The sequence below is a fragment of the Barbus barbus genome (assembly GCF_936440315.1).
Source record: "Barbus barbus genome assembly, chromosome: 38".
NCBI lineage: Eukaryota > Metazoa > Chordata > Actinopteri > Cypriniformes > Cyprinidae > Barbus > Barbus barbus.
In genome coordinates this window covers 18,338,108-18,364,683 of record NC_136716.1, presented here as the reverse complement: position 1 = coordinate 18,364,683, position 26,576 = coordinate 18,338,108, and the positions used below count along the sequence as shown (strand labels likewise).

Here is a 26,576-nt window from a genome sequence, read left to right as displayed (position 1 = left end):
AAAAAAGAAAGTCAAGGTCCAGTACACAAAAACTGTTGGTTTTCACCTGCTACTGTTACATAATATTACTTACAGCAGTGCAGGTAAAATTGGTCGTGGTTTGTGCACTGACCCATAAGTCACCCTGCGAGTCATTAAAAATGGGCAGCAGCTCTGACAGGGCTGCAGACAGCAGCGAAAATGCAAGATTAAATGGAGTAATAAAATGCAACTAACCATTTAATTGTGAATAGTTATGGTGGCAAAAAAATAAATAGGGTTTTATTAGGGAGGAGAAAACAACCCTTCCACATCATTCACTGTTTATATGCATGAAATCAGAATTTAGCTAGATATAATTTATACATAAAATAATAGAAATATTAAAATATATAAAATACAGGTAATATTAAAAGAAATAAAATATTTTTTAAAAATGAAAATTATAATAAAATATTACAGCTTAAAGGTTTAAAACAAATGAAAACACTTCCGATTATAATATTTTCATTTTAATCCCCTTCATATATACAGTAATCTCCAGAAGTTTAAAAACACTGGACCATTGTACAATATATCTACAAATGTATAATCACAGTTTCACTCACTATACAATCAAGCAGAGCACAAATGACAGACCAGAAACAGAATCAACACATGATTTTCTTTTTCTCATCAGTTTCAATTCACCATTCACAAACATACATACATACTTCAAGAGATCTTTCTTGTATTTTTAGACATTAAATAAATTATGAATGTAAAGTACACTGATGAATTACCGACAGATCATAGAGTCTTCATTTCGCAATTAAGGGCTCTGTGTAAATGCTTATTTTTCTGATAGCACTGCATAATTTCCTTCATCCAGCGTTTTCCGGAAAGTCTGCAATGTGTTTGCGATTTGGAAGTGCTGAGAGCTACAGCGCAGCCTCTCAGTGTTAGAACAACTGATATGACCTTGACAAGCTTATATTGCAGTATGTCAAGTTATTATAAACCCTTTATCACAGTGTATGAGCATGATTTTACTTTCAATAGCGGCTCAAGCGTGAGAAAACCAAGAAGATTGAGAATGGCACTAAAATGGTTGGTAAACTGGCTGAGATCTGCCAATTATCTGCTCTAAAGGTGAAATATCTGCTCTAAAGGTAAAAAATCCATCAGCAGCATCTGACGGGGCGATCCTTCATGATTCACCCCCGCAAGAAGGGACGGAAGGAGAAGCAGACCAGTGATGCCTCAGGCATTCGCAATTCATCTGTTGGAATTGATTCAACTCTGCACGATGTTGTGTACCATATGGTTACATCACCACGGAATTGGATGGATTTTGCTGGAGTCTCAGATGGGCCGCTGGCTGGGGCGATTACGGCTCAGTCGAACAAACAAAGAGGGGGGTTAAAATTGCACTTTTGCCCTTTATATTTACAATGTCTCCATTTCACAGAGATTTTACACTATGCCTCTTTGGGGAGCAACGAACTCTTCAAAAGCAGCATAGGAACGTCATACACAAGAAAAAAAAATGAATTTAAAAAAAGCTGGAACAAGGTTAGTTCTACAGAAAACATATAACCAGAGGTAGGAGGGGTTAAAAGCAGAAGACGAGGGGGAAAATAATGATATTTAATTACAATTAAATCCAGATAGAATGAATTGTAAGCTCCCTTAAGAATAGCCCTACATGTATCAACATTTCTGAGATGTAGTTATTCATTCTGATTAATGTGTTTAACTTCATAATGAGACAGAGCAAGAGCTGTGTTTTTTGGCACGGCCCTTCTCGCCTAAGTGCTTTGCGAGAGATAATGCTATCCGGGTGTAGCAGTAAGCTAGCAGCAGCTCGAACGGGGAATGTTGCCCACACTCCTGGGTCAGAGCATGTGGGATTAGACGCAAGGGTCCTTCTCATTACATAATACATTCATTAATTGGCACGTTTGCATGAGACCGGCAAGGAGCAGCCATTAACCTGCGGTGCAATGAATAGAAGAAAAAGTCTCTAAAGAGCTGCAGAATCTCCATTAGTCCAGCACTTTTTGTTCTTCATAAGAGCGTGGGGTCACATTTATGAGAATAGTTATTCATCTACCAACTTCAAACACCACGTTGTTGGATTTGGACTACAATTCTGCTCTGCACTTGATGAACGGAGTCATCAAGGCACAGATGAGGAGGCTACATCACAGGGGACGGCGAACAGAGGACAGTTGGGCATGACGTGAAAACGTGAGCAGGCTCTTGGTAATCTCTTTGCTTTCCAGTCATTTGTCACGTAGGTATCCTTATTTAAGAGTTCAGTCCTTGTTTTGAACTGTGCCTCCAGTGTATAAAACAGACTGAACTTGTCTGATGAAAAGAGCACTGTTTTTGATCCCAAACGGAGTAAATCATTTTGTAACGGGCTCAGTTGTACAGCGTGTGCTATTGTAATGTCCTTCCCCTCGACTGACTTCACTTCTTTCCAGCGGTGTCATCCAGCACTCTTTGCTGTTTGATTAGTCGTTCGATCTCCGAACCCAGCGTTTGGAGATTCTCCTGTAGGAAGAGATACAAATCAGACAGCTGTGAGGACTAATGCTATTATTTGCCACTGCCACTCAATTCATTCACATACACAGAAAGCAAAAAGAGAAGGGAGCCTGTAAACTGTAATTTCCTGCTCATCTCAAGCTAAGACTGTAATCCTGCCATTGTGCTTTGAATGGAGCTTCACGTTCCCCTAGCGCACTGTCCTCAAAACATACTTTATTAATTTCTCTGATCTCCCCGCTGATGTGCTCCCTCAAACAGGAAAGCTGCTGTCCCTGTTGTGACCTGGATGCAGCTCTATAACTGAGAACTGGTCACTGGCAGCATGGGAATTTGCCCACTTACTCAACAGTCATCCATCACCACCAAATTTGCTTTTCTTCCGATAGCATCACCAGGAATCTAGTTACGCAGAAGATTAGTTTAATAATTGCAATTACATCAGCGGATGCCATTGTGGAACTCGATACTAACATAAATATATCAACACCTAGTTTGTCTATATATGGTCACACTGTTGCAAACGCATGCTGTGAAATGACATTGAACCCTGTGAAACCACTTGACGAGTGCAATTTTCTCTTAGGTGCTGATGTACTTCCTGTTGAATCAGAAGGTTTGAGTGGGACATATAAAGGGGCTTGTCTATGAATATACAATATATTGGTACCACATCAGTTACTGGCTGATGCTAAATATTTATTGCATCGATCATTTTTGGATATTGGACATACACATTACCTTTGCAATCATCTAATGCTTAGTAATCCAAATATCCATTTTATTATAATGTTTTGATGCCTAAATCCACTTGTAGCATTCAAAATGACTGATTTTTGATTAAAGCGTTTCATTTCAAATTTCTTTAGACAAAATACTATGGAAAATGTATTATTGGCTATAACATGGATGCACATTGCATCTACCCCAATTAATTACTGGCTTACAGAATTTTGAAACTGGGCTCATCACTTGTTTTGTGTAGCCATGAATCTACGTAAATCAACCTTTAGGGGGAAAGCAGTGCAATTGTTAGCTTTGCGTAATAGCAAAATATTTCCCCATGCATATTTTGCTCATATTCATGTTGACTATGCAAATCCGCTGCGTTCACAAACAGAAAGCTACCTGGTTTCAAAGTGCTTTGTAAGTCACTATACAATTTACAATGGACCATTTTGGTTAATGTGATCACACCTTTAGGTGTATACTAGAGCTGGGCAACATGTAATAAAATAATAATAAAAATCATTTTATTATCATTAAGAATTACATTTAGTTTTATTTCATTTAGTAAAATATTTATGTCATCATTTCTTCAAGTTAAACAAAACTTTTATTTTGACAGTTTGCCATGAAGAGCTTTCAGTTTCAGTGTGCATTTGACAGTAGTTTTTTCTCATATAAAATGGTGCTCTGAAGTGACCAACACTGTTGTTTTGTTTATTTCTGCTGTGTGTGATAGGCTGTTAGATTGATCCATATTGAGTAAAAAAGTCAAGAGCTTATCATCTTTATCGAATTCATTGCGATCTTGATATGATATTGTTTTTGGCCCAGTGTATATTAGCAAATAAATGGCTTAAAACTAACTAAAAGTTATGGCCTACAAGCCACAAAACTCCTATTTTAATTTCATAGGGTGGATGTGTATGGTGACTTCTACCTTCAGTGTGATGTTTTTGAGCAGGGTGTCCTCTAGCACAGCCTGGAGTTTGCGGTTGATTTCCAGTGAGAGGTCAAGAGTGAGGCCGCTGTCGGCGGGGTGGGAGGTGTACAACGATGCCATGATACCTCCCCTCCGGCTCAGATGGGCTTTGTTCAAATCTGAGGCTTCTGAAGACAAAGCTCCAGACTCTTCTCGGAGCACATAACTTTGGATAATCCTGCAGGAAACACAGAGTTTTAACTTCATCGTGCGCTGAATAGCATATATGCATGCACACATAGCAATTTTAAGTGTCAATGCAATCTCAAGCCATAAAGGCCACTGTCACACTAATTACCCTCAGCAAGGATGTAAAAGGTGATGTTACTAACAAACCCAGGGACAGACGAGGGAAAGACGGCAGGCAGCCTTTAAGACCCCATTAGCCGTCCCCACCTCATGAGTGTCTCTCTCTTTCCCTCTCTTTCACTCTAGATGATAAATGAGTTTCACAAATAATACATTAGAAGGATTTGAACAGCTAAATCTCAGCCAACCGGTCTCATAAGTTTTATTTAACGTGACACTCATTTCACTGTCACTTGCAGGAGTACTTCTTGAAAAAAAATCCATTAGCCCATTTTAATTAGTGAATGAATATAGTGGTCATCTACTAAGTATAGATAAGGGACAGGCGTCTTGATTTTGATTTAAGATGAAAGGTTATTTGGTTAACAGCTTTTTCTAAAAGATTGGTTTTCAATTAATCAAATTAAATTGAAGTCATAGTATGGCCTTGCGTAAAAGTCCTTAACAAGGGTCAAATGTTATATGCAACTTTACCTGAATGAAAACAAGGCTCAGAGAAATAAAACAAAAAAACACCAGAGCACAGAAAAACAGCTTCGGAATTAGGAGTATATATATAAAAAATAAGCTCATAATGTTCACAATAATAATAACAACAACGATACATATTATTTACCCTTTCCTAGTTCAAATTGCAACCAAAATGCCAATCCCTAATTGATGTAATCGAAATTGATGTAAAAAAAAAAATCATAAACAAAGACGAGAGAAGAACACACTTTATACCCAGAGTTTTAGAGATCTTAAAAAAAGCTTTAAGTTATAAAAAACATAATTCAGCTTTAAGTGCTTCAATTTGAACCACAGTGGTGGGCAGATGGAAATCTAAAGTAATTATCACCTCCATCACTATTGTTGTTCATTTAATATGCTCGAATAGAAAGGGAGAAAGAAAAAAAACAGCCAGTGTGGTTTTCTATAAAGGATGATGTAGTGATGGAGTGATCTTTTAGTCTCCAGGAGAGAGTTCACTCTTTAGCCACCGCTATTTCAAATCTATTTTCTCTGCAGTGACGCATGGCCCAAATAGCCCGAATTCGATTCTAATGGTTTCTTCAGACCAATGCTCAAGACAAAGACATTAGAGGACGTGAGGCTAAAGGTCTCCGCCTGAAAAAAAAAAAAAACTATGTAAGTGCTTTCTGAATTGATGAATTCACTCTCATTTCACTGTCTGAATCTGAAATGAACACACTGGGGCATCTATCAAACAAACTTTTAAAAAGAGTTGTGCTTTTTCCATCCAGATGACTCAAAATGTCTCAGTGCGGTTATTTATCAGTGTGACAAAAGAAACCGGAGAACACCCACACATATACATACACAGACACACACAAAAGAAAGAAAATATAAAAACTAATAACTTACCTTTCACTAATATGGGGTCCAAGTGGACCCCAGCTCCATAACGGTAGTATTAAACAAAACGAAACACAAAGAAATTAAAGAGTTGCCTCTAACTAAACATGCATGAACAATAACTGGAATCCATTGTAACCTGCACTTTTTTTTTTTTTTGCACAATTTGGTATTAATCCACTGCTGATTTTTTATTGGCTTTTATTATATAAAACAGTGGAGAACTGACAGTAAACTTGAGGGAAAGAGAGGGGGAATTGGATCAGGACATGACCCAGGCCGGACAAGGCCAGATGTACTATATCATGTGCCACAGCTCTGACACCATTCTGACATTTGCTTTTGATTCGAAGAGCTATTTGTATAAAAGAGATCACAGTTATAGCTTAAGCACAGTGGCATGGCCTGATTCTCACAGCCTAGAGGCAGAAAAAGTGAAAGATAGACAGCGGGAACACCAAGAGAGCGCAGAAAAACAGACACATGCCATAGAGCGAAATAAAGACAGTTTGGATTTGACAGTCTGTTCGTATAGTTCTAAGCTTCTGTCTTCATTCAAAAAATCAAAAGACAACATGTGAATCTTTATGTTTATTTTATGAGGATTGTGAGTTTCTAGCACTACAGCTGAAGCATGAGTAAAGATGAGAGCTCATTTCAAAGAGCTTATCAAATCAAAGCTAATATCAAAGATAAATCTAGACAGCATATCCCTGTTTCAATAAAGATGCAAAAGTGTTGATCAAAACACATATATGGGTCAAAAATACCCATACTAGTTACCAGCCTTTGCAGTCAGATAGCATTTCATACATTACGGTCTCAAAATAAATTATTAAAGTTTCTGAAAATGGTCCTTGTCTGTGCAAAACGGCCACAATGTTGGCGTTCACCTGACAATATTTCCATGATTTTCAATGTTCCGATGATATACTGGTCCTTCGGGGGACGCATGTTAATTTGAGGGGTTCAGAGTCTAAACATTCAATCTTTTTTTCCCACACATTTCATCATCCGCTGGACAAAAAACAGTAATAGCATACCTCTCCACACCAAGCCATTGTATGATTTGTTCATGCTCAAGTTTAGGTTAGGGTTTGTTCAAATTTAGCAATCACCACTAAATATAGCAATGATTTATGCAACATTCCAATAAAATTAATCACATGCAAATCCTCTAACCGCCCTTGATGAGAGGCGCAGTGAGTATACTTAGTCTTATCTCTTTAGAGATAAATGGAAATCCTCAGCTAGGTGTAGTCACGCTGTTAAATCAAGGAAACCTTATTAAATCAACCACAGTTTTATGCTGTAATCAATTTCCACTGAGCCTTGAACGATATACCGGCCAGATCTAACCTTCCCGCGTGTCAAAGAATCACTCAAACGACAACAGTCGATAAACACTGGGAAACATTCCACTGCTTGGGGAATTTGGACTCATTGAGGAAGCTCAGCTGCAAGTAATGGCTAAAGATCAGCTAAGGAGGCTAAAATAAGCCTGACCTCAATGGGATGTGTCTTTGATTAGAACTAATGAATGTGGGTTAGTGCAGGTGGACCGATTCAAGGCCCATCATTACTCAAGTGATGGGAAAGAGACAGAAATGGCATTTCTGTCCAGAGCGGTGGCGGCAACCCAACTCGCAGCCCTCTGCGGCATGTTAAATTATTTATCTCACCCAAAGACATAAACAAAGTGCTCTCTTTCTCTAAGACCATTCACTTTGTTTAGCAAAAAGATGCTTTTTTTCTGTTGTGAAATGGGTACCGGCGGCCTGATTCCTCATGTATGGAGGTGCGTATGAATATGTATCAGGCATCATTAGCAACCTCAGTGATGCATCACTCCCGCATGAACCGACAGCTATAAATATCACTGCCAAGACCTCTCTGTAAGAAGCATAGGTTAGCTCAGTGTGTGTGTGAAAGAAAAAGATGAATGTCTGCCAGATTTCCTTTTGTAATGAAAGTCAGACAAGATCCAAGCATTGGTCAGGAAACCCCAGACAAATAAATAAAGAAAAAAACAAAGAGAAAGAGAGGATGCAAGAGAGGGACGATGACCAGACAAATTCAACCAGACGGAAAGGAGGGGCGGCACTTAAAAATTCTCCAAACCATGAGCTCAGAGCTACTCCACACTGGCAATACTACAGAAATATTTGGACACTTCAAATTGCCTGATCAGGTCAGATATAACTGTTAAATATTAAAGACACTACATGCCAAACTTGTGTTATTATTAATGGGTTTGGCTTTTTCAGTATTTTTGTGTGGGCAAATTTGTGCTATATTCAATTAAAATTAAATGCCACATTTTGATATTTTATTAGATGTTCATACATTTTTCAGTGTGTCCAAATGCTTTCTGGTGCCACTGTATCCTTCTGCATTATTAATTTTCTATTAAACTCATGGATTCTATATGGTGTTCTTCATCACAACTTTGGATATATAGGAAAATATATATATCACTGCCAGCCAGGCAGCATCAAGCTAATTTGAAGTGTCAAATTAAGCTTTGGGATGGGAGCAAAGAAGCTTTCTCCATCGTCTTTTACCTTCCACTTTGTTTTTTCATTTTCACTCACTTTGTCTTTTTCCTGATCTCCTCCACCAACTGTTTAATGTGGTCCTCCATGAATTCAATCTTCTCGTTCTTACGAGCGTGTGCTTTCTGCAACCTCACAATGCGCTCCACCAGCACAGCTTTGTCCACCTCGGGGAAGCTGTCCACCACTACCACCGATGAACCGGACTGATTCTCTGGAGAGCGATCATCCATACTGCTGCCTCGTGCGTTTAGAGAGCCTGATAGTAAGAGATTTTAAACAAAGTGCAGCTACAGTCACACTGTAAGAGCAATATTACAAACAACACAGATAAGAAACTTGGTGCTAAGATAAGAAGAACATTCTGGGTTCAGCACATGTTAAGATTTCTGCCACAAATGCTACTGGTAACGATGATCACCACAGAAATTCATTTTGACTCATGTCTCAGTCTCAAACATTGCAGGTTACAGTAACACACTTACAAGAAACCAGGTCAGTATTCCAGAGGGTTTAAATGCATAAAGATTAAGATTAGATTTGTGTCAAAGCATTTACATATTTTTTTTTGTAAAACTTCACAGTATTTTAGTTTTGTACTTACCAAAAGTGTCCTTTATAAAGTGGGGCCACTTTTCTATATTTTGAAAGACAGGATATAACTTTACATATCCATTGTAAGCGTGTCACTGTATTCAGACAGTCTTTCATGCTCACCAAAGCTGCATTTTTGATCATAAACAGTAATATCGTGAAATATTATTAAAGTTTAAATAACACTTTTCTCTTTGAATATATGTGGACCTCCACAATAACTTACATATTCATAATTAGCCTTTTCAAATCCGTTAAAAGACTCAATTTCATGTGTTCATTATGCGTTTCAATGGATTATACTCTTCAATGGATTAGGTGCTTACGTGAATAGGTAATTCTTATAACATTTAATAACTGTACTTCTAACTATTTATGAAGATATGGATAACAAAGTATATTGCCATTAAGCAATATCACATGAGCAAGAGGTCTAAAATCAACAAGGGTGAATGTTGTATAAGGCATTATGAATACTTTTATAATGCATTATATATAGGCCTCATGAAGAAAAAATCAAAATGTTTCTGAGTGCGTGTCGTTCTCAACGTCTCTAATGAAGTGTTAAATAGATGTACCTGAAGAACTGGAGCGGCTGCCCATGCTGCTGCCCTCTCGATCACATCCTCCATTCTCCACCTGGTCCAGCTTTTTACGAGCTACACAAGGGCACAAGCACACAGTAAGTTCTTTCTTTCTCACTGACAAACACACACACACACACCCCTGGCTGAGACAGACACCTCAGTAACAGTAAAGGGCCAATGACTGAATGCTTGTACAGCTCAGTGCCTCATTCTAGTGCTGCACCTGCTGGGGGTGGGTTATGACCCACCATAAAATTCCCACCCATCCAGCATATCTGTAGCACCCGTCAACTATTCCGAATTAAGGTTCACATTTAACATGCAGACCTTGAAAAGATACTGAAGATCACCGGGACCCAAAAAAAAGAGGAGGAGGAAAAAATAGATTCGTTTAAAAATAACTTCACGTACTGTATGCCTCCTCCGACACTAAAGAGAGTCCCATGGTGCACGTTCTTCTCCCTTGCCCTCCCTTCCTCGTCTCTCCTCTCAAAGAAAAGACGCTATGAAACAGTCTTGTGCCCTAACCTAGCCTTTCCTACAGGCAGGCACAGATACATAAACTCAATCTGTCTGCAATGAACGTCAGTCTGCCCCACCAAGAGCGTCAATATGGCTTGATAATTACTAACAGTGCCTGTGGGCTCATGGGAGCGTGGAGAAGTAACTCACTGCGAGCCTATTAAAATAACAAATTGAATTCTAGTTAAGACATCTAGACACAGAGTAGAAAACAATATGAGTGGAACGATATAGCCATTTTTCATAATTGTGTTATGATTTGTTATTTTATTGTATTTCATTTTGCATCAAATCATTCACATCAATGGTTCTTAATTGGAGGGTCATATCGCGGGGTTGCTTTGATAGAGAAAACAGCATGAGGAAGCAATTCCAAATGAAACTAAACTTATAATTGTGCTTTTTAAAGGGAGGAGAATACTTCCCATATTGACGTCAAAGGTTGTGCGTCCAACTCTACAGTATTTTGGCGGGAGATACTTGGTAGAAGCGAGCCAAATTAGAAAGATGCCAGCATGGACCTGTTGTGTGGCATGCTCTCATCCTCAGAAAACATGAACATAACTACGCAACACACTGAGACTGCATTAAATACTGCTTTTACTTGCATATCTACACATATTAGCCACTTTAACTGTTGAACAAATACCAGATTTAGATTTTATGGTGATTTTTCTTTTTTTTCTTTGATCATTTTGGTGGCATGGGTAAAATCTGGGTTTAAAGCCAGTTTGATGCTTTAACATCCTTCTTGACCATGAAAAGCTTGTTTTGCAAAAGCACGTTGTTGCATTTGAGATAATTACTATTTCTGGACTCAATATAAAATGAATAATAAACATAAATAAAATATATACAAATCAACAATATAGAATAATAAGTAAATACATAAAAATAAATGTAAATCGATAAATAGTGAAATTTGAGCTGCTTGTGAAAAGCGCTAACCCTGTGTGAGATGCTTGGTGAGGTCTTTGATGTTGGCCGCCTGTTTTCTCTTCTGAGTGACCAGTTCATCTCGTAATTCGTCCACACGTGTCTTTAAATGAGATGTCTCTGTCCGTAGTGTTGTTCTCTCTGTCTGCAATGCCAGAACTTCCTCCCGTCTTTGTTGCTCCTCTTTTTTCAATTTGTCCATCTGAAAGCATACACAAACCGAATAATGCTTCAAAATAAGTGTTTTTTTGTGTGTGTTTGTATGTGTGTGTGTGTGTGTGTGTGAGTGTGTCTGTGTATCTTTTAAGGAGTTATAATAATTAATATATTCCACTATAATTAAACTGGCCAGTCTGATATCAGAAGTCTAGAAGTCTGATATCAAATTAGTACAGTGTTTTGAAGTAACCAACCAAAAGTAATAGTGTTATGACAAAATCATAGCTATTTCAATAATAGTGTAGGTTTTCCAGTACCAAACAAGGAATCAATTTATTCTAACAGGTAGCACTGTAGCTAGTGTTAAGTAATCCGATTTGTTTCATTGCAATGGTTCATTGTAATATAGGAGATCATTATAATTTAATTTCAGTCATTACTCAGTAGACTACTTTCAGAGTAGCTTGGCTGTAGTTCAACTTACTTTTAATTGCAAGTAGCTTGTTACTTGGCATGGTACGGTTTCTAAGAAACCGCCACAACACAGAGCGGTTTAACACAAGTGATCGTCTTACCATATCAGAGAGGGATCTCTCAGTCTCCTCTAGTTTGCTGTGCAGCTCTCTGGAGCTGCTGTTCAATCTGTCCAGCTGGGCCTGTAAGCTGTTGCTCTCAGACTGCAGCTGAGCATTTTTACTGGTCAATTTCTCAGCGAAGCCCAGTAGCTCCGCCTCTCTCATTCTGCTGCCTTCAATGTCCCTCTGCAAGTCGATGATCTGCGAGTTCAGATTCTCCACCTCCTCCCGCAAGGACGTGATCTCCTGATCATCCCTGAAAAAGACACGTACATGTCAGACACGAGGACCAGCACGTGTACAAGCCATGCTATTTAAGCGATTTCCAACCTTGTCTAGTTTCATCATAATGGTGTATTCCCACCTGACCAAATGACACCATAGACCATAAAAGTGTCCGACTGAAGGTTCTAAATTAATACACTAAAGACAAGGTGTGTGTCATTCTTGGGAATACACATAACTCATCTGCAGTAGAGTTTTTAAATAGCCTCAAAATAAGAATTAGCTAATAGAGCTAAATGACACGTTTATGTGGCCACCAGAAGTGAAATCAGAGCAGCCCCTGAGAGACGGCCACGGAGGTATGAATTATTCTGTCAGCGCTGCAGGGGCCCGTGTGATCACGCTACAGTGGATTCACATTCACCTGCAGTTCCTGCATCAGCAGGGTCCACCGACCGCTGGGAGATCGCTCAAGGTCAGGCTGCTGTACTGATGCTGCATGCTCAACAGAAGCACGGCAAAAATTAATGTGTCTAAGGATCTGAAAGTGGGATGCAGATGCCATTTAAACATGCTAAAGAGAATAAAGTCTGTGGTGTTATCTGAATTATTATAGATCAAGAGTTGAATGCACAATTATACCCACACAAACAAAAATAAGGATGAGGAATGAGTAAAGTCCAGTGTAACACAATTTTTTCATTAGCATTCTTTTTTTCTTTTTTACATTTTCAGTTTAATTTAAGAAGTGTTGTGCGTTTTTGGCTTTTTTTTTTTTTGGCTTTTTTTTGTTTGGTATAGACTTCCATTTTTATTTTATTTCAGTTTAAATAATTTTAGTTCTTCAATTTAAATATTTTATTTCAGTTAGTTTTAGTTAGTCTTTTCATCCAATATCAATTTTTTTTAGCTATATTTCAATGAACAATTATTAACCATCTACAGTTATTTTTAATAGTGATCATTTTAGTTAACAATAACAACACCAGTCTATTCCATATGTTATGTAGTTTTTTCCCCTTGATCTTCATTTTATTACTTAAAGTTTACTTTTTATAAAATACATAAAGGCTTCATACCAATATTTTTATAAATTATTTATTTAGTATTATACATTAACAACAATTAATTATAATAATATTTTATAACTTCATTATTTTACATATATAATCTATATATAAAACATGCATTACCAATGAACTATAGTACATATACTATAGTATATTTATCAATATTTAGAATGTATTTATAACATGTAAAGCTAGATTAATAAATTCTGTAATTGTTAGTTCATGATCGTTGATTAATGACAACACTTTACAGTTAGGTTCATGTTATTTGCATTAATACTACACTTTGAAAATAGTTTAAAAGGACTGTGTTCAATAGAAAATTATGTTTGCCTTGCACTCAAATTTCACTGGTATTTGTTATTGTGACAACTCTAGTCTCAAGAAATGACACAAAGAATTAGTCCTAAAGATGAGATTGGCTGCAGTGTATGGTTTATGTTCTGTGAGCTGATAGCTGAACTAATAATAGACATGGTCAGTGGTAGGTTGCTGTAGGCACGAGTGTTCAGACCTCTGGTGCTGCTCCTCTAGTCTAGTGATAGCGGTGAGTTTTTCCCTCTGGTTCTGGATCTCAGCCTTCTGTCTGTTAATGATCTCTCTGTATTTGCAGAGTTCGTCTTCCCAGCGGGGCCGTTCGTCCTCCAGACACTTAACCTGAGGGCCAGAGAGAGTGCCAAAGCGTCAGAATAATGTACTCTTACACAGAATCATTTCATAGTGTTATCTTTAGAAATGAGTTTCCACCTTGGTCCGCAGGGTGGTCAGCTCATCCATGCCTTCTTTAAAAGTCCTCTTCAGATCCTCCAACTCCTTAATCTTAGCTTTGTGCATCTGCCAATCAAACAAAATGACCATGAAAACCCCTCCTTTCCCACACCGCATGACCATTATTCATTATTGTAATCACAATCGGCAGAGGACGCCTGCTAGGCAACACTATGTTAATAAAGCAAATGAGAATGCAAATGTTAATAACACTATTTCTTGCACAGGGGCGACTTATTGATAAGGGAGTACACACTCTCATTGTCGGCCTCAGGTGCTAATGACGCTTGGTGAATGGAGGCTCATTTACTCAAATACATTTAAAACCAGGTGGCAAAGTGCCATAGGGCCCAAACAGTTTATCTCAGAGGCGCAGTGGCAGAACTGCTAAAAGAAGCAAATCAATGACATATGAGGTATAATAAGAACAATCACCTGCCCCCCCCAAAGGTTTTAAAACTAACTTTTACGAGGCCTTTATTCCTTACGGAAGCACATTTCTTGAATATGAATGAAGAAATTGATATCATTAGGGCTTGATATTGTGACAGTACCTGCAGGGTAAGAATATACTGATATCATGCAAACAATCTGGATAGGCTTTTTTCTTAATTGTCTCATGTTTATGTTCTTAAAATGACTTTGACTCAAGGGAATCTTGAGTGTAAATGAAGTGAAACTGTACCTCTATCTGGTCTGTCTGCTCTTGTTTTTGCTTCTCCAGCTCTCCTTTGGTCTCTCGCAGCTTTGCATCCAATTCATTTGACTTAATTTCCTCAGAATCCTGCAGGAGACAAAGAGAGGAGTAATCACTTAAGTTTATAGCAAGCCACAGAAACGGCAAATTAGGTTATATACCCCCAGATGAAGATAAGCCACTTATATTATGTTGAGCAGAAGACAGATGCACCCTTTTTAATAAACTATACATGCACTACTTGAAATGTATTGCCAAGTCATAACAGATAACTTGTTTTGCATTCTACATGCAGGGCAAGTGTTTGTATATGGTGCCCTCTAGTGCGCAGTACTGATTTCACGTCATCATCAGTAAACAGTACCTGGTATGTTCGGATCATGTCCTGGCAATTTTTGCGAATCTGTTCAGTCTCTTCCTTTGCTTGAGTCAGCTTGGCAGTTGTTTCTCTTAGTTTGTCTTTTGTTTCCTTTTATTAAAAAGACATTATTATGTTATTAAAAAGTGTTTTTATTTTTAACTAAAAACTCATTTTCAGTAATTGAAATAAAGTTAAAATAAAATATAAATATTAGATGAAAAACCTACTAATAATACTAATAAATGTTTTAGTTACAGTACAAAAATGACTAAAACTGCATGAAATATAAATTAAACGTACATATAACTAAAAAAAATAACAATGACAAAAACACATTACAAAATGACTTAAACTAAAATTAAAAAGAAAACTGAACCTATAAAATAAAACCCAACTCAAAATATTAATAAATACTATAAATAACACACTATTATATACATAATATACATAATTCACCAAAATAGACATTTTTCACAAAAAAACACTGTAGACAATGCCAATTAAACTATCAAAACTCTAAATTCTATTTCCATTATAAATTACACATTAAAGTACTTACACTAATCCCTTGCTCCTAATCGAGTTGGATAAAGTACTGTGGAAATTAACTTTCCACTTCATCATCATTGGAGTTAGGCTTTTGGCTAGATCGTGACTGCTATAATAATGTGCCCTATCATGAAAGAGTGAGTGTATTTCTAAAGGCCTGTTCACAACATGACAATTATTATAAACATAACAATAACGTTAAGTATATTAGCATCCATAATAACTAATATTAAAAAATATTTTTATCATAAGCACTGTTTATATGCTTTAATTGCACAAGCATTTTAAAATTGGGTGTATTCTGATTGGCTGTCAAAGTTTTTCAACATACCAATCATCCCAAAATTGATTCCAACTATATTCCTCTGTATTGTTAGTGTTACAGGTGTGATATAGAGTAGACATTCTCATAGATTTAGAATGAGTATTAAAACTTTAGTTATAGTAGGGTGACCATACGTCCTCTTTTCCCTGGACATGTCCTATTTTTGGAGCTACAAAAATGCATCCGGCCGTCATTTCTTAATCGCCCAAAATGTCTGGGATTCGGCTGTTTTTCCTAATCCCGCTCCCGCTGAATTTCTGACCATTGCCGCCTGCTCCCGCGATTTTCATGTCCACTCCTTTAAACATTCTAATATTGTATATAATATTGGCGCATCAGGGAGTATCTGTATGCGGTGTATTTAAATATTTTTGAATGAGCATTTGCGCTGTTTACTTTCACTTTCGACTTCGCAATCACAAGCACTCTGTGTAAAGGGAGCACATCTTAGAAGATCAGATATTTGTCAATGAGCTCAGGATCTGTTGAGCAGCAAATACTCAAGCATGGTCTTGTCAGTCATGTCTCCTTATTCTCGACCTATGATCAGTCAAATCTGACTCCTGCAGCTCTTGTTGGATGCAAGGTGCTAAGTCCGCATTTTTTCCACAAAATTGGACAACTTTTAAACTGTTGCCATGGGTTGATTTTTTCTCAAGTGGGTTAAAGGTTTGAAATATTGCATATATTACATTTGACTGAAATGCTTGTATTGAAACATTTTGCATTCTACCTAAGATAAATCTTTCATGGACTTTTTCCATCAACTGTTCCCTCCTGGTGGAATGACCTGCCCAACTCAATCCACGAGTCCTTAATATTTTCAAGAAACGGCTGAAAACACATCTCTTTCATCTTCATTTGACCCTCTAACTCTAGCACTGTCTATTCTAATGCTAATTCTAATTTTATCTGCTTTTTTTTTTTAATTAAAAAACTTGACCCTCTAACATTTGCACTCTCTATTTTATTTCTATTCTAACTACTTGTTTTATTTATTTAAAAAAAGAGTCTCTAACACTAGCATTCTCTATTCTTTCTCTATTATTCTTTCCTTTTTATTTATTATAAGTAATGACCTTCTAACACTAGCATTCCCTATTCTTTTTTTATTCTATCTACTTGTTTTCTTTTTATTTATTATAAAAACAAAATATAAAACTAAAACTAAAAAATTGAAAACTAAAATATGGTCACCCTAAGTTATAGTTATAATTCATGCTTGGTGTGAACAGCTTTTTATTCAGTGTTCTCTGGTTTACCTTGTGAGCATCTGTTTCGCTCTTCAGCTTGTTCTGTGCCCACTTTACTTTGATAACATGAGAATTAAATTCTTCCTTCACTTTCTCCAGTTCACGGGATAGTCTCGTCACTTCATTCTCCTAGAGAAAAGTAATCAAAGACAAAGACTCCTAAGAACCTATGTACAATCAATGCATACTCTAGATTTACACACCATATCAAGGTCAAGGATCAAGGTATCAACTATATTTTCATGTATGACCTTTGCGTCATAGAGCTGCTGTAGGCGTCCTTTCTCTTGGGCCAGTGTGTTTCCCCGCCGAGCCTGTTTGTCTACTTCTGCTGTGGCCTCCCGTAGCTTCTTCTCCAGCTGCTCCTTCTCTCTCCGCAGGTCCAGAGCTTCCTTTTCACCTCGAACGTACTTCATCACCATTGTCTCCTTCTCCTGCCGTGCCTCCTCACATTTCTTACTGGCCTGGGGAGAGAAAACATATGTAAACACACAAACAAACATTGTTTATGGATCATGTGAGATATGAACCTATAACCATCTGGTTACTAGCCCAAATATACACCATTCTATAATAATTTGGGCATTAAACATTTTACACATCCAAATTAATCCTGTCAAACAAGGATTATGTGAGATTTGAACATATAACCATCTGGGGTTATAACCATTTTTCTCCTTTTAATGGTTAAATTACATTTTATTAAATTGAAAGCATGTCTAATTAATTAAAATCATGAAACTTAAACAATTTAACATCAATTTATTAAAAGTTTAACAAAAATGACATGTTTAGGGCCCTATGAAATGTTTTATTTTTTCCAACCTTCTGTTTTATTAACAAATTCTGTTTTAGCATGTCTAATTATTTGAAAGCATAAAAAAAGTTTAATTTATTCTTACAATAGCCTTATGAATTTTTTCCCTCAGAAACTCTGTTGTGTATTAACATTTTTTTTAAGGCATAAATAATTCATTTAATTTATCTTTTAATTCATGAAAATTAAACATTTTATTTTTTGGAAAATATAGGGAATTTAATATTACAATTAAATCATTGAAAAAATATTGTATGACTGTTCCTTAAAAATAAGGTTTTAATAATTTTCAGTGGTGGTAGTAGCCTATTACACTGACAGGCCCTGAAACTTGAACAAGGAGTTTAAATGAGAGTGAGGGGCTGTTTGAACAAGTCCTGCCAAACTAAATACAACCATCTTTTCACATCTTGTGCAAATTTTTATGACGTTAGTCCTCAATATCCGAATGCTGGACTTTATATTTACCCACCGTTGTGTGGACTTGGAAAGCCTTCTTAATGACCCTCTTTCACTTTGTACAAACAAGACATCACTGCAGGACTGACATGATTTCATTTTAAAGATGCTGCTACCCAAAGAACACAGACTGATTTAATAGTAATTTAGCCAGTGCTCTTATGCAAGAAGAGCTTTGTTTCGAGTGTCTCTATAGCGATGACCTCTGACCTGTTCAAGTCGATAGGCCATCTCCCTCTGCATCTGCTGGATTGCATTCTTAGCGGCCTGATCTTGGTGAACCAGTTTGTCTTTGGAGTCTTTCAGTTCCTTCATAAGTTCCTCCGCCCGGCTTTCAAACTGGTAAAACAAGAGAGGCAAACAGTTAAAAGGCAACGACTGTAGTAACCATAAACATATTAATAATGATAACAAAAGAGGCAGCTCTGACAGACAGTAGCTGATCCAAAACAGATCAGCGTTTACACACACAGTGAGTGAAATATGACCTGCGCCTTCATTTCAATGTCAAGTTCTGGACCTCTTATGAAAATAGATTCAAACTAAAATTCAAATAAGTGGCAAAAGTTCCATTCAGGTTTCAAAAAAATAAATAATAAATAGTTCCCTTTCTGGTAACCATTTATAGGAAACAAGTGTTACATTTTCTTCACAGTGCCACTATTGAATGAAAGTAAACAGACGGGAGAGGTTTCATTCAGAGGAAGCATTTGTCTGTGTGGCCTGTTCTGACTATGAGGAGAAACCATGAAACCAACAAAATGCACACAATAGTTTCATGTCATTTCTGCAACACTTAATTACGGCTTCTCGACCTGTTCCCCCCCAGGCTGCTCTGTTTGATCTGTGCTGTTACTCTCTGTGACAGGGGGCTTTTTCAGATTGACCTGAACTACCGTCTCTCTTAGCCTAGAGTCGCTCTCAAACAAACCCGCTTTTCCAGTATCAAATGAAAGCGGTTCAGCAAACAAGTGTTCTCTAATCAGTGCACAAGGGACAGTCATGGATAGCCATCCACATACTGAAGAGGCATTTAGAAAAAAAGTCGTGACGTATTGTCAAGTATGGTGACCCATACTCGAAATTGGTGCTCTGCGTTTAACCCATCCAAGTGCACACACACAGCAGTGAGTAGTGAACAAATGCACACACACACACACACACACCGTGAACACACACCCGGAGCAGTGGGCAGCCATGCTGCGGCGCCCGGGGAGCAATTGGGGGTTCGGTGCCTTGCTCAAGGGCACCTCAGTCGTGGTATTGAGGGTGGAGAGAGCGCTGGACATTCACTCCCCCCACCTACAATCCCTGCCGGCCGGGGACTCGAACCCACAACCTTTCGATTTCGAGTCCGACTCTCTAACCATTAGGCCACGACTTCCCAAATAACAAATAGTGCCATTGAGCTGAACATACCTAAATTCTGGATAAACTAGAAATTAAATGGTAACAAGCGCATAATTATACACGAGAGTTCAAAGGTTTGGGGTTATTAAGAATTTTTTTTTTTTTTAAAGAAATTATTCAGCAGGGATGCTTTAAATTGATCTCAGTAAAGAAATATTTCTATTTTAATGCTGTTCTTTAGAATTTCTATATACCAAAGAATCCTGAAAGAAATGCATCTAAAAAGTATTAAGCAGAACAACTGTTTTCGACATGTATAACAATACGAAATGTTTTTTGAGCACCAAATCAGCATATTATAGTGATTTATGAAGAATCATGTGACACTCAAGACTGAGGTAATGGCTGCTAAAAATTAAGCTTTGCCATCACAGGAATAAATTAGATTTTAAAATATATTCAAATAGAAAACACATGTTAAATGTATTTATTTATTTTGTTATTTAATGTATTTTTGGTGCATATGCATAGTCTTTGAACAATATATGAAAATGAAAGCAAATTTCAAGATAAACTGTTTAAACTTTGCAACAATGTTTCTTGATCACTTCCTTGTATCCCAATGGTTGGACAAAAAGATAGTCAGGTTATCCAAAACACAAATGAAAACAGACAGACACACACACACACACACACACAAAAACAATTTATGTTTGCTATTACTTTCTTAATGGTGCAAATATGCTGTTTCTCTGTCTCCATCCTCTTCTTCAGCTCATCCCTCATGTTGTCTTTCTCGGAGCAGATCCCCAGAATCAGCTCCTGATGTTTCTTATTCTCATCAAGTAATCTGAAAAACAGTTACCAGCTGTCACAACCAATGTCAGCACATTGTAATACACTGGAGCTGTTGTACTGTGAAATAGCGGTGCTTCTGTTGTGCCCATCTGTTATTTACTTGTCAATGAGAAGAATATTTGTGCTAAACTTGTGATCTCTAAACTATATCAAGGACAACAACTAATTGCTTCCAATAAAGTATTAGGCAGGCACCAATTTGTGCCATAATGTAGAAAAGACCATGTGATATTAGCAGAGGGAACAGGTGTCTGTGAGCATCACCCATAAGACAATATTAACAGCGGACCAAGCACAGAAGAGCTGTGGACCGGTTCCAATACGCAAGTCAGCCAGATGCCCTTGCAAAAATTAATAAAGCCAGAACAGGAGGGGGTTTTAGAGCAGACAGACTAAGTTTGATCACAGCATAAAATAATCAATAGCACCATAGCAAAAGAAATCATATTTGACCAGAATTGCAGTCTGAATCAAATGAACAGACAACGAACCATGAACTAAAACAAAGCCAATGTCATTCTATTGCATGGTCTTCAGTGGCTGGACGCAAAAACAAACACAAAGCAAAAATATTGTAGTTCTGGATCATAAATCTTAGCCAGTTCTTTCAATAAATGAGTCAAATAAATAAATAAAAACTCACACTAACAGACTACAGAATTATTATTTTGAATCATCCTAACAAATCATTCACTATTCCCAAAAGTGTGTGTATGCAAATTAACATCTGACTCATTTAAATTAGGTATAATTGCTGGATAATTAATTATTCATATAATAATAGGCCTAGTTAAACTTCACAAAATCAAAAATATATTTAATAATAGATTAATATTAATTTTTTTTATAATTTATTTAAAGAAATAATAAATATTTTACAAAAAAAATGGGTGGAGGACAATAATAATTATATTACAAAAAATATATTATAATATTATAATTTTGTAGAAATCCATACAATCCTGATTATTCATGAACTCATTTCCCTTGATTAACCAAAGCTTATGGGGGGGTGAATGGGTGAATAGATTTTATAACCACACACTGGCAAGGAAAGAAGTGAAGTGTAATTTTCACGCAGGTAAGAATGCCAAATTAAACGAATTATTTACTATCTCCTGCTGCTATAAATCTAACAGCAATGGACTAGAACCTCTCGTGAGCTGATTGAAGTGAGCTATTAATCAACAGCCTACCTCTTGATGGCTTTCTCCTGTTGGGAGTACTTGTATTGTACACACTTCTCAAATAAAACCATGGAGTTCTGGTCCTTCTGAAGCCCATTGGGAGGACTTCCCTTGCGGATGCCATCTGACTGACTGTTCGAAAACAGCTCATCCTCCAGCTCATCCAGCAGAGACTCCTGAGACAGAGAGCGCTGGATCTTAGACAATAGTTTCCTGCTGCAGTCTGTGTCATACGGGTTCATGTTGGAGTTAGATTGCGAGTTTTGGGGTACTGAAACAACATCTGGCAGTTCCTCACCCTGAGGAGCTGATGTAGGAGTCAAAAGAGTTCTGTTAAGTTCTGTTGGCCCAGTGATTGTATCAAGTTGTGTGGATGAATTATCATCTGTCCCATTGAGAACAGATGGAGAAGATTCCTCAAGATTATTTTGAGTCCCACCTTCTGATTCTGTAACCACCTCCGCTGGTTCTTCAAGTTCTTCAAGGCCAGAACATTCGAGTTCTCCATCAAGAACCGCGGGAAGTGATTCTACAACACTGTCGTGAACAGCTGGTGGAGTCCTGGCATCGTCAATGGAGGCTGTTCCACTGTCACAGCTTGTGTTCCCATCACCCTGTGCATGTTCTCCAGGTTCTTCATCTTGCTGGACCTCCATGTGCATGTCTGGTCTCTGACCTTCTCTGTCCCCACTATCTGAAAGAGTACCATCCAGCTCAAGACTGTCCAGCTCAGTGTCTTCCTCCTGTTCTTTTAAAACAGGCTCACCCCCATTGCTGAGGACATTGTTTGACCCTTCCGGAACCACGCTGACCTCTGAACTTTGGGAGGGGTCAGAGGCAGGGGTCAGTTCCCTCTGACAATCCAATGGCTCCATGATCTCCTTCAACTACTGGCACTGGAAAACACAACACACAAAATTCAGTCACAAGCATGTAAAACTCAACTGACTGATTGGTTATTCATAAATAATAAGCCTAGTAAAAGAAAATCTGAAAAATGTTTATAATAAATTCAAGTATTTATTTATTACTATTTCTTTAAAAATTATTTTAATTATGTAAAAAAAAAAAAAAAAAAGGCTGAGGGCTGTAAATAAACAGAATTCTGTAGGAAACACTGGCCTAAAAAAATTATTAATAATAAAATTTCATAATTTAATAACACTTCATTATTTTGTGTTTGTATTTGAAAGACAGTTAAGTTTAATTTTAATTACAGCTAAGAATCTCCTCTTTCTAACACCATTCCACCAACAATGGATCACAAAAAATGTGACTTTTATGATCAACACCAAGAAGCCACCATAAAACATCTTTATCAAGGGATCACCAGGTCAAATAAAGCTAAATATTAATATGGCTATTTTACATGTATCAGATTTCCTTCTAGCACCAGGTATTGAGGATGTTGTGTACAATGTTTGTGCAAACAGTCTTGCCACACCTGCTGTCGGCACACTGCCATTAATAGAGCAAGTAGTAGTCCAAGCCCACACATTTCCATGATTGAGGTGTGGTACTCCTTCGCAAAATAGGAACACGGCTCTCCTTCCACCTGGAGGCAGTTTTGTCAAGCCAGTATTGTGAAACTAAGGTGGCCCTACCATTGTCACACCCTACCTGCTTAATACGTCATTGTATCAGGATTCAATGGATTACTGCATTCCTGGCTAAATACCTATAGATGACACTGGAGCACACAAAAGGGAATGCTGTTTGGCATCGAGGAAACAGACACTGATTTTGTGTGATTCACACTGAATGAGTGAAACTGGGGCAGAAGCTCATCCAGCAGGATAATCAAGAAAGTGTTACGAATACTGTCAGGATCAGTGTTACAATATAGGCCTATTTTAGGAGCCTACTGTGAGAGTTACCAGTGTGCAAGAATGAACCTTGGCCTGAGCACCTTGTGCCCACATAAGGAGCATTTTTTTAATCCTTGAGTTGCAGGTTCTTTGTCGGTTCTCTTTAAGAACAATTTTATGTAGAGGAGATTAAAATTTCATTTTCTCAATTTTTTACTTCTAATCCCTTTAAGCCTCTTTAAGTGTGGGAATGGAATTGGAGTTTTACAGGTGGAAAACATAGTATATCCCTTTTTACCTGTCAAAATATTAGGGGAAAAAAACATTTTTAATTATCTGTCAATGTTTTTCAAATTTGGTTAATGATGGAAAATACTGGTTACCATACAAAATCTACTACAAAAACTTTACCAACAGCTTTGTCAGCAGAAAATATACAATTTCTGTTTTCAGTGAACAGAAAATATTACGAAATGTGTTAAACAGCTTTTTTTCCAGTATAGTACTAACAGTACAGTACAAGTTTGCATATCAGCAATTTTGTGTACATCTATTTTTGACACCAATAAATGTAAAGTATACAATAAATATACATACATACATACATAACACTTTACCTCAGTATCAGTATAAATGACTACATACAGTTATGTTTACAGCAAGTCCCATCATGAAGTAATAAAATGTATTCTTGCAAAGTACACACATACTGATTGAGAAACAATTGTTACAGACTTGTCTGTAGTAGGACAAGATGTGCAGCTGCTAATAACTAAAACTTTAAAGGGCACCTGCTTCTCATGTCTCTCCAAGCAAACATTCTCCAGTCAACTAGCACCAAACTGAAAAGTTTAATATTTCTCACTGACTGACACTAAGTGAAATACTTCAAAAAGCTGTTAAATGGATGATAAACCTTTTCACACATTTAACCAGATTTGAAAAACAGCTTTTGACTCACGAGGCATCATGAGTGAAGCAATTTCCTGGCCAGGTTAACTTCCTTTTTTCCCCTTTATTATCTGTATTTGATCTGTCTTTGTTTTGTTATCTTCAGTCTCACACATATTTGTTAGTGTATTTCTACTGTAATTCTCCAAGGGGAGGATTGACAGTGCTCAGCCCACAAAAACCAGCACTGCCACCTTTTCTCACAACAAACACGTTATTTTATCTAAAATTGGCACTAAAAGATGAAGAATTGCAAGTAAGAGCTACAACGATCATTGTATTATTAATCTCGAGGCGATAAATCCGGTGCAGTTAGCTTTAGCATGTCGGCTAACCTGTCCAAGTATATCATATTTTACGTGTTTATGAGAAATGATCTGCTTTGTTTACTCAAATTAAAACAGAGAGGGTATTAATTCAATTAACTGCACAATGGTCAATTACTGAAATGCCTAACGTTACAAATATAAAAATACACACAACATTAGCTGTGGTGGAGATCTACAGTCACAAGCTGATCAGATGAGTTTTAACAGCCATAACCGATTCTAACAAAGCATTTAGCGTGTTTTTAATATTCCTGTAGATTATTAAAGGTATACAACACTGACAACAACAGTGTATCAGCCAGCTGCCATTGAGTTCACCCATTGACTTAGCTTTCAGGCTAATCAAATAAACAATCGCTTTTTGTAGTTGAGATCTGGATATTTTAGTTTAAATATGTGACTTACCGGTTATGTTAAATCCATTTAAAATGCCATACACCAGCTGCCGTGATAAATAGTGAGTGTCAAGTCTCTGTGAGTGATCTCCTCCCGAGGTGACACATCAACAATATGGCCTCTGTACGCATTGATAGCGAAGAATTACTAACAGCACGCAGGATCAGGGGCCGTCGACAGGGGGAGCCAAATCGGCCCAAGCCATTTGTGCACGATTTTCTCTAAAACCACTTGCAGGTAATTAAGATTTATTTGAATTGCTAGCTATTGGAAAGCAGCCACAATTCAAAATTCCTTGGGTACCAATTGGGAGCTTTTTAAGTTTGAGACAGGTGTTTATTTAAGAAAAGTTGGAACACTTTTAGCCAAAAAAAGAAGGTTTCTTGAAGACAACCTAATCATGAAATTATGAAAATCTCAGTCTAATAATTTTGATTGCATGTCTCTAGAAGAAAATCTGAAATTGCAGATTTGCAAATGAAATTGGATGAATTGTACTTATCAAGAGCTAGGGGTGCTTATATAAGATCCAGGAAAAAATAGCTCGAACAGGGAGAACTCAATTCCACATATTTCTTTAAGATAGAAAAGCGTAATTTTACCCTCTCAACAATTGAACAACTTTGTGTTGATGGCAAAATTGTTATAGATGCAAAGGAAATAGCAAAATACAGTGACAATTTTTATAAGAATCTTTGTAGTAGGTATTCAGAGCAGACAACGTCCTCATTTCTAGACTCGGTTAATTATGTTCAGGTTATATCTGAAAGTGATAGATTTTTCTGTGATAGTATTGTTACTCCTGAGGAAGTACAAAGAGCAGTTAAGAGTTTGAAAAACAATAAGTCCCCAAGGTGTGATGGACTTACAGCTGAGCTGTACAAATTATTTGCTGATGAACTTACTCCCTTTTTAACTCAGGTCTTTAGAGAAAATATTGAAAAAGAGACTTTACCTCCTACATTGATGCAAGGTATCATAACTTTAATTCCTAAACCTAAGAAAGATCTTACCAATTTAGACAACTGGCGACCCATCACACTCCTTAACAATGACTATAAAACTTTCACCATAATATTTGCTAAAAGACTTAAAGATTGTTTGGATACCGTTATAGATGAGACTCAGTCTGGATTTATGAGGGACTGTCATATAATGAATAATATTAGATTAGTTTTAGACTTATTGGATTATAGTGATTTGCTGGAACATAATAGTTTTATTCTTTTCCTGGAATTTTATAAAGCTTTTGATTCAGTTGAACATAAATTTATATTTAAATCAGTGGAAAATTTTGAGTAAGAACTCTATATTACAACTGTAGTAGCACAATTAAATTAAAATATGGTACTTCT

General features: G+C 37.1%; 1 protein-coding gene across 2 annotated transcripts; it reads right to left on the bottom strand.

The window, feature by feature from the left end:
* Nucleotides 1-471: 471 nt before the first annotated feature.
* On the bottom strand, nt 472-25,373 carry LOC306857845 (coiled-coil domain-containing protein 186-like). 2 transcript variants are annotated; one of them, XM_079398058.1, is made up of 17 exons: nt 25,231-25,373; nt 21,747-22,633; nt 20,416-20,542; nt 18,553-18,681; nt 17,318-17,530; nt 17,076-17,195; nt 14,943-15,047; nt 14,567-14,665; nt 13,861-13,947; nt 13,628-13,770; nt 11,819-12,074; nt 11,097-11,286; nt 9,618-9,698; nt 9,050-9,082; nt 8,485-8,704; nt 4,181-4,400; nt 472-2,520 (listed from the first exon to the last, which is right to left on the bottom strand). In XM_079398058.1, the coding sequence occupies exons 2-17, from the start codon at nt 22,610-22,612 to the stop codon at nt 2,437-2,439; spliced, it is 2,973 nt and encodes a 990-aa protein (XP_079254184.1). In that variant the 5' UTR covers nt 22,613-22,633; nt 25,231-25,373; the 3' UTR covers nt 472-2,436. The 2 variants fall into 2 exon arrangements, with proteins under 2 accessions (XP_079254184.1, XP_079254185.1); XM_079398059.1 differs by lacking the exon at nt 9,050-9,082.
* Nucleotides 25,374-26,576: the final 1,203 nt, after the last annotated feature.

Bases quoted from the DNA above. Each gene is read 5' to 3' on its own strand.
- LOC306857845 (XM_079398058.1), bottom strand. From the start codon at position 22,612: ATGGAGCCATTGGATTGTCAGAGGGAACTGACCCCTGCCTCTGACCCC. The intron at 13,948-14,566 runs GTACAGTTTCAC...TTTGATTGGCAG, and splicing joins AGCAGACAGACCAGATAGAG to ATGCACAAAGCTAAGATTAA. The intron at 4,401-8,484 runs GTGAGTGAAAAT...TGTTTCCTGCAG, and splicing joins GAGATCAGGAAAAAGACAAA to GATTATCCAAAGTTATGTGC.